Source organism: Cucurbita moschata, unplaced genomic scaffold (genome assembly GCF_002738365.1).
Source record: "Cucurbita moschata cultivar Rifu unplaced genomic scaffold, Cmos_1.0 Cmo_Scf00036, whole genome shotgun sequence".
NCBI classification, from domain to species: domain Eukaryota; kingdom Viridiplantae; phylum Streptophyta; class Magnoliopsida; order Cucurbitales; family Cucurbitaceae; genus Cucurbita; species Cucurbita moschata.
The window spans coordinates 1,137,599-1,146,877 of record NW_019268552.1 but is presented as its reverse complement, the minus strand read 5'-3'; the positions used below and the strand labels follow the sequence as shown (position 1 = coordinate 1,146,877).

Here is a 9,279-nt window from a genome sequence, read left to right as displayed (position 1 = left end):
TTTTTTTTTTTTTTTTTTGTTATGGAAGATCGGTTTTGTTTCTCCTATTTTTCTCGTCGGTTTTTAAACAATTGACTCGGTGTTGGTCTCGTCTTACTTGATTCGATCTCGGGAATGAATTTGGTTAGTGGTCCAAAGGGTATGTGAATTACAAGCTGGAAAGGGTGTGTTATTTTAGAGTTACTTGAGAGAGGTTAGTGATGTGAATAAGTGTTGTGCTGTCTTGTCTTAGGATAATTGGGACATGTTTTTTTTTCAATGTAATCATCACTCAGAAAACAGAGTTAAATCATATTGCTTTTTGTCTCAGTTTGCTCCTCTCCTTGGATTCCACACTCTCATCCATTTCTCCTTGATTTTGGGGTTTGGAGAATCTTTATTTATTTATTTATTTATTTTTTTTAATTATTTATTTTAATGCTTCCTATTAGGATTGGAATAAAGTCACCCAACTGTAAAATAACCAAAAATTAAATTAAACTAAACCACTTTTAGATGATAATTAATGTGGTTTAAAAATATTAGGGTTTACTTGCTTAACCAAGAAGCATATGTATTTGTTAAAAGGGTTGACTTTTTTTTTAAAAAAAATTATAAAATAAGAACATTTAAACGTATCGGTTTTTCGTCCAATTACGTTGTTACTCAAACTTAGGTTTTGAAATGTTTATAAAAAGTCAAAGAGTAATATTGCAACTTTTATAAGAATAGTCAATTAAGAATCTGAAAAAGAAAAATGTTCGGGAATGTTGACTTTCTATAACATGTTTAATAGTCGTTCTACTTCAAGTGGTGTTTCAAAACATTTATCAAAGAGTAATAACTTTTGAAGAAAATAGTGGATTTTCAAAAGTTGACTTTTCGTTCAACATTCTAGACGTTTTTTTCAATTTCAGTTAAGTTTTGAAATATTTAGGAAATGTCAAGAGTAATATTACAGCTTTCAAAACAAAACAATAGCAATAGTCTTTAAAACAATGACATCAAACATGTTGATTTTTTCTTCATCGTTCTAACAATTTTTCTACTTCAAATGCAGCTCGAGAAAAGTCAACGGTGATATTGCAACTTTGGAAAGAAAAAATCAAGTCTCTAAACGATGACATCAAACACATTGACTTTTCATTCAACATCCTAATAGTTGTTCTTCTTTCATTAAAACTTGCAACGTAGCAAAAGCAAGTCTTAATGGAGCAACCGTCACTACTCATGGACTCAAACCTAAGTGATCTATCCACGACCACGATGAAGCTCAAGTAAAATTAAAAAGAGATCCAAACTAACTAATATCGAAGAATCAACAAATGAATTGTGCTCAGCGGTGAAATACAGCTCAAACCCAAACCTAACTAGTTCTCCTCGAAATACGTCGAACCACAACAATTGACTAGACATCTAGAAATAAAACACTATTTGAATGCAAGTCACAAGAGCGATACTAAATCGAGACAAACTTTAAGTATTAGATATCATCTCAAAATAAACGGGACACCCGAAAAAAACAAGGTAAAGTCCACAAATATCCTTTATAATTTAACCTTAATAGAAGGAGAGAGAGAGAGAGAATATGATTTGACAGCATATGAGTGAGGGGATGGGCGTTGCTTGTTGGAGGGAGACGAGTGGAAGTGTTGTGAGAGTGACAAGTGAGTCCATGATTAACTCACTTTGGCCCCATCCCACAGTGGCACTGAAAAACATGCCACTTTTTCCCTTTGTATTTATTTGTAAAGTAAAGTAAAGTAAGCCAACCCCTTCTCCTCTTCTCTTCTCTTCTCTTCTCTCTGCCCATTCTTTATTTCTCTACTGAAACCCACATCATTTCTTGACATCGATTCCGTTCCGATCCACCACTGAAAGATATTGTCCTCTTTGAACTTTTTCTTTCGAAATTTCTCTCAAGACTTTAAAACGTGTCTGTTAGGAGAAAGTCCAAGGTAGGACATCGCGCACGGATAAAACCCTTTCAAAATCATCGAAACTTCATATAAAAAAACTAAACTTTTCCTTTTTTTCTTCGTTTTAAACAACAATAATACACATTCAAATTGTTGGGAATGGCTCAAAATGTTGCCTACAAACTTGACAAGTGATTTGAAGAATGGTGGAGTTGATTTGCTTCATGGCATGTTCTTTCAAAGCAAGAGCTCTTTGTAGCTCACCCTGTGCTTCTTGTCTCATTCTCTTCGCATTGGCTAACTCCTTTTCAGCTATTTCAATTTGCTTCTTTGCTTCATTTCTTGCTTCTTCAGCTATAGCTTTCTCTTCCATTGCTACTCTCATTTGCTCTTTAGCTTCCTCTTTGACCTTCAAAAAGTCCAACCCATTTCTTGTTTTCTCATCATGATCGTCGTCGCCGTCGTCGTTTTTCTCATCGTAATTGCACGAACCAATGGAAAGCTGCAAATGGGTCGAGTAATTTTCGTGTCGTTTCGGCGAAACGGATACGTGAATGGAAGTTGAATTGTTGGAGAGTTGAAGTTCCAAGTTTTGTGGATGGTGGGTAATGATCCTTTGGGGAATTATTGTATGGTTTTTGTTGAAGAAGCTGAAATTTGTATCTGAAGAAGGGCTTGGAGTTGGACTTGAAGCTGTTCTTGATAAACATGGAAGCTTTTGTTCTGATTGTTGATGATGATGACCCAATTTGCAGCTATCTTGATGTTCTATGAAGCTCTCCACCCTAAAATTAAACAAAAAAAATGAAGAACAAAGCTAAGATCCAAAAAAGTGTATAGAAATTAGACAAATTTGGAAGGTTTTAGGTTTTTGAAACCCCAAAAGAGGCAAAAAAAAATTTGAAAATCATGAAAACCCATTTGAATTCAAGAAATTAAATCAAAATCAAAACAACCCATCATCAAAAAATTGAATCTTTTTGTGAAGAACATGAACAAGTACATAATTTAATAACATTATTAACTATGGGACCAATAAAAAAAATAAAAATACCAAAAAAAATCGCTGTCCTGACAAAGATTTATACTGATTCTCGTTGAGAGATAAAAAAAAAACAAGAACTGATCATCGGAAAATGAGCCAAATTGCGACACAAAAAGCTGATTATAAAAACTTGAGCTGTTTACGATGATGAATGTTTGTATATTTCAGTCAGAAAACATCAGCAGCCATTAATAGAAATGAAAACGTAAGATACTCTACTAGTGAGCTAGCTCACTAGCTCGCTGGCTCGAGTTGGTACAATCAAATTATCGCTCAATTCAAAAGCTTAAACCGATAGAATAACGTGTAAATACCTTGAGAAAACCCGACCGCAATCGCAGGAATGGCCTCGAGTTCCACATGTTTTGAGATGAGCTTTATAATCGGATTGAACAGCATAGCCTTTAGAACATTTCTCACAAACCCATTGCTTATGGTTACTATGTTTTCTTCTAAAGTGTTTCTTTATTCCCACCAAATCCCCCAAAGCATGAGTAGGGTTATGGTGCAAACAGCTCGGTTCGGGGCAAACAAAGACTCGTTTTCTAACCGCGGTCGTCGGCTCGGTTCTCTTCAAGAGCTTCCACGGCACCTTATGTCGACGTCGATGCATTTGTAGATTTTGATCTCTTTGAAACCCTTGATTACAGATCTCGCAAACGTAATGATCTGATTCCAATAGGGTTTTGGGAGAAAGAGAAACGACTTCGGCATCTGGGTCTGTTACGTTATATTAAATTAAGCATAACTCAATCGAATTATTACCCGAAATGAAACCCGAAACCAATATAGATATATGCATACCTGGAGTCCCAGCAGGCCTTCTTTTTCTTTTGGTATTGGTTCCATTGCTTTCAAAGCAATTAGGCAAAGGCTCAAAGCAAGGAAGGGAAGGGGAGGAGAGATCAGCCAGCATGGGAAAAGCTCTTCAAAGCTTCAAAGCTTCAAAGCTCCAAAGAAGAGAGAGAGAGAGAGAGAGAGAGAGAGAAGAAGGGCCAAAGGGTTTGAATAATTTGGAATTTGAGAACAAGGGTTGCAGAGATAAATTGGAGGGTTAGAGAGAGAAAGAAGAGAGAGAAAGAAGAGAGAGAAAGAAGAGGGGAAGGGTAATGCTTTTGGGGTTCTTCAGCTTTTGTATTATAAATTAATGGGCTTTTAAAAATTTCAGCTTTTTGCATCAGCTTTTTCTATCTCACCTTTCTTTCTCTCTTTACTTCTTCCAACCATCTTCACCACATGTAGTTATTGAGTTTCCTCAAATCAAACTTTTCAAAACCAAATATATATATATATATATATATATCTGTGTGTGTATATATACATATATATATATATAGTGAGAGAAGAGTTTAACTCATAAGGAAGCAAAGGACTGATCTTTAGAAGACTTTAAAATAAAAAAACAAAAATAAAAAACAAACAAAAGTTTTTACTTAAAACATCAATTAAATCCGTTACCTATACGTATATTCGAGTTTGTATATATATACATATCGACATTGTTATTATATCACAGAAAAGTTAATTATTTATTAATTTTTTTTAATATCCGTGTTGATATAGATATCTATTTATATTTTCATTGACATTTCTATAACATTGAGATATTGACGTTTCAGTCGATGTGATGTTTAATCGGGCTTAAAACAAACTCTTATCCTTTTATTTTTCAATAATTAAAAAAAAAATTAATGGTTGAATAAAACAGTAGACATTCAACTTTTTCAGACGTGTAAATGGAAACTATCTTAGATTTTATTTGCCATTTTTGTCTACTTTTTTTCGTTAAAAAATTGTGGAGTAAATTGTGAGTGTAAATTCTTTCTTCAAAGATGATTTTGTGAGTAAATTGTGTTTTTACTGTGAGATGTGATTTACTATTTATAACTTTTACGAGGTAAATTTTATGAAAGTTAAAAAATTGAAATTTCACAATTTTTAAGGAAAAATGAATATAAACCAAAGAGGATAGGATGGTCTAGACAGTCTCCTGTCTCCTGCATTCCCTTTAACATCAGCATGTTCTAAAAGTGAAGATTATCACTACATATCAACACGAGCCATTTTAACAGCTTCACTCACGTGTTTTATAGACAATCTCCCAACATACAATTGTTTTAAGGTAAACGCACGTAATTTTAGAGTTCTAATACTTGAGAAGCCAAAAAGAAGATACATCTTATTAGTATAGACAGTAACTTTAAGTTCTTTTAACCATCATATCATTAGGAGGTTCACTTTCATTCAAACGTGGTATCAGTTCATCCATGTTTCTTATTTTTATTCGGGCATCACATAATATAATTATCACGGACAGACAAAGAATCAAGTATTCAAATTACCGATGAAGTGAAACAAAAATCACCACCGAAACAATACGATGTACAAAAAATGAAAACAAACACAAAACAACTTTTTAGAGAAACCAGTTCTATTCGGCATAGTTTTACTAAAGTTTATTGTTCCAAGAAACAAAGGGAAAAAAAAGGTAAATTTTGAAAATATGTAATAAAAAGAAGAGGTAGGACGAAAATACCCTCAGGTTTGTAGTTAAAGTAGGGTTTGTTTTATCCTAGTTAGGGAGCAGCTTTTGTAAAGGTAAATCAGGTGGGTGGTGAAGATGTAAAGTCACCTTCAAGGGCATAGTGGTCAATATCATCATAATTATGTGTGTTAAGAGATTTATAGTCTTCCTTTTTCCACATGCATACAAAAGTAACATGTTAAAAATAAATAAATTCAGTCTGCCCAGTAAATGTGAGATTTTTTTCCTCTAGGTCAAAGATACACCCTCTATTTTCATTCAATAACTTTAATTAATATAATATATATATATATATTAATTTAAATTCAAACCGCGTAAAAATTTGAACCTCTAACCCACTTTTTTTTAACCTTTCGAGTACGTACTCGAGCATGTCGCGTAAAAATAAACGTAAAATTACTTACGCTAAAAGGGATTATGTAAGAAAGTTTTTAAAATTTTATTACGATCGTACAAATACATGTTTTGAAGCATTAATAAGATTTGACGGAGTGAAAATGTACCTTACGAGAATTTATGAACATATGGGGTTTAAGTGTTTGTGGTTTGTGAATGAATTGACAAGAGATTCTAAGGGCTGTGGACTGCAACATTCCATGCCATTCCTTCTTGTCAATACATTCATTGCTTACACTATGCACTGTGTATTCATTTCGTTATTGTTAAACGAACACGACTCTCTATAATGGTATGATATTGTCCACTTTGACTATAAGGGCTTTTCAACAAGCCTCATGCCAATGAATAGAGTATTCTTTAGTTATAAACCCGAGGTGGGACTTTCATCATTCAACAGTTTAATACATTAATTTTATACTCGAGTTTAATATTTTTCATTCTTATCCTTAAATTTTTAAATATATATATATATATATATATATATATTAATATTTTAAATTTGAAGAAGACATAGTTGAAATCTTTTAAAATATTTTGTATTATTTAACCTATTTAACCTAAAAACCTAGTACTAAAAAAAATCTTTAAAAATCTTATTATCAATTATTGGTTAAACCACTTTTAATAATTGTGAATTTTACCATTTATTTCAGAAATATTTTTATAATAAAAATTGTTGGAATATTTGAATATGTAATAAAAAATTATTTTAAAAATATTTTTGAAAAATGGGATAAAAGTTTAGGATTTTATTTATTTAATTTATTTTGTAATTTAACGTTATTGGCATAAAGTGTGGTTATTTATTAGAAATAATTGAAACTTTTTCATCATTTAAAATTACAGATTTGTTACAAAATAATAACCCTGCCACCCATCAGTAATCATTACGACACGCTTTAATACTATTTTTGGGGAAAATGGGCTAAAATTTAATGCCATTCACGGTTAGTAACTCCTACGACGGGCAGCTAGGGTTGAGACGAGAATGTAACTAATAAATACGTACGGGCAAGGGATAAAAAGCAAACCCGGGCAGTAGTACATATGTTATTTTTAATACTCGCTTCATAATTGGCATAGACCGTCAGATGGCTGTGAAAAATAATCGGACGATCCAAAATAGCTAAACAATTTTGAAATTTCATTGAATCAGAGCCGTATGATTTTAGAGGAGAGAATTTGGGGTTTCGATCTAGTCAAGTGCACCAAAGAACTGTGCGAACAATGCAGGCGATCGTAGCCCTGAGAAAAATGTCTGATTTTCATTGAATTATTGATTTTAGTCATGATGATATGAGTTCACCAAATTTAAAATAGGCATGCCGCATCTAATTAAAGTAAATACCAAATCTTGATTTCTTCTTCAAGATAGCTCATTATTTAATGCTCATAACTACCGTATTTTAGTTATTACATTAATAATATTTTAGTTCATAATTATATTTATTTACAAAAATGTTAAAAACGCTCTAATTCGATATAATTAATATGAATAATATTTATATTCATATTTATAAGGATTGTATGAATAAGTTATATTATAAGATCAAAACTTTGGTATAAAATATAATATATAAGAGGAGACAAAGGTGCATGAAGGTACCATGATGCTTGACAGCTCCAAGATATAATTCTCAAGGTGTAATTAACTTTATAAAAAGAATCTTAAGGGAAACTTCAAAAGTTAATAATGGTGGCTGCTGGGTTTGGTGGTTGTGGGAACCAAATAAAATAAATTTTAAAAATAAAAAAGGTGAAGAAGAAGAAGAAGAAGAAGAAGAAGAAGGATGGTAGGACCAATTTAATTTTATGTGAAGCCCAATTAACTTCATCCCTACACCAAATCATGGATCTTATCTTTATTTGTTTTTTTTTTTTAATTAATTTATATAAATAAATAAATAAATAAAGTGTTCTAAAGGAGAAAACAAATATCTTAGAAATTAAGGCAGACCCACATGAATAATTAACTTTATGAATTGATTTACAATCAAAAAAGTTATGGGTTTGTTGTTGTTTAGTGGTTATTCATTTGTTTTCACATAATTAATTGACAAAAAGAAAGTTCATAATATTTAAATATTTATATTAATTAATTAATTAATATTAATTAATTTGAAGTTAAATTAATGGGGTATGATTGGATTTGGGATCAAAACACACACATAAACATGATTGTGCCAAAAGGACATTCTTGCATGTGCATGTTTTCATCAATCTTGGACTTCCATCATCTTCCCTATTTTTTATTTATTTTATTTTATTTTATTTTATTTTATTCCCAAGTTGATAATAACATGACTTGTTTTTTGCTTTTTTGCATTAACATTTTCAGCCTTTTGTATTTTCTTTTCAGAATATCAAATGCCCTTGTTCAATGTCTTTTGAAGGAATGAGAATCAAATTGGGGCTCAGATTAGATCGTTACTCCGTTCATACTCATCTTATATTGTTAGATCTCATTTTTTGCAGATAATATCGACTAGTAGTGACCTCGAATAGTAAAGAGAAAGGAGTGAATTCGAGCATAGTTCAATTGATAAAATATTTTGACGGGTTGATTTGTTAATTAATTGAAAAGAAAATAATTTTATTGCTTTGTTTGTATCATAATTGATTAATCGAGTTAGTTAAGAAGGTAGCGTGTATAAAAAAATATTAATGAAAGAGGACAAGTATTCAAATGATTTGGTTGATGTCTATTATTGAGATCAAAGCCACATGGAATCAAATCCATTTTTTTTCTTTTTTTTCAAACTTTTATAACGCCAAAAAAAAGGGGAGGCTACATTAAATTTCTAGGGTTTTATTGATTACAATATCAAATTATGTTGATATATATCTATCCTATTTGTATTCATATGCACTCTAGCTAGGGTAGAATCCAACCCTATTAATAATTTATCTACCTAATTTGTATTATATATAATACAAAGAGATGGCGTACTTTTTATATTATTACGAGAAAATACAATGCGGAAATACTTGAACTACGTTTAGGTTGACTTTATCGTAATAAAAATTGATTTTTAAAATTTATATATACTTCAAAAAAAATTTTTGAAATATTCAATAATGAAAAATTATGAGTTATATTGGGACGACCTTTAACCATTATTCATTACATCTCGAGGCTGGTTTGATGTTGAACTGAAGTGAATGTCGGCTTCCGAGGTCGAGAGTTTTTTTTTAAATTTTGTTTATTATTATTTTTCATTTGGTGGGCTGGGCCCAGATATTTGTCACTCTCAAGTCTCGCCTTAATTTTCAGCAAGGGGAGGCTGACGTGGCACGTCTATTTATTAAAATATTCTTTTCTTTAGCGCCACTCTCGGAAGTAAAAATTCGTTGTTTTTCGTTTGAGTTTTTTTTTTTTTTTTTTTTTTTTT

The 9,279-nt window shown here is 31.4% G+C and overlaps 1 protein-coding gene across 2 annotated transcripts; it reads right to left on the bottom strand.

Annotated features, from left to right (window-relative positions):
* Positions 1 to 1,986: 1,986 nt before the first annotated feature.
* On the bottom strand, positions 1,987 to 4,043 carry LOC111431681 (protein SHOOT GRAVITROPISM 5-like). Of its 2 annotated transcripts, XM_023068386.1 has the most exons (4): positions 3,919 to 4,043; positions 3,748 to 3,886; positions 3,258 to 3,663; positions 1,987 to 2,683 (listed from the first exon to the last, which is right to left on the bottom strand). In XM_023068386.1, exons 2-4 carry the CDS (start codon positions 3,857 to 3,859, stop codon positions 2,044 to 2,046), a joined length of 1,158 nt encoding a protein of 385 aa, XP_022924154.1. In that variant the 5' UTR covers positions 3,860 to 3,886; positions 3,919 to 4,043; the 3' UTR covers positions 1,987 to 2,043. The 2 variants fall into 2 exon arrangements, with proteins under 2 accessions (XP_022924154.1, XP_022924155.1); XM_023068387.1 differs by having other exon boundaries at positions 3,748 to 4,043.
* Between the last annotated feature and the right edge of the window lie 5,236 nt (positions 4,044 to 9,279).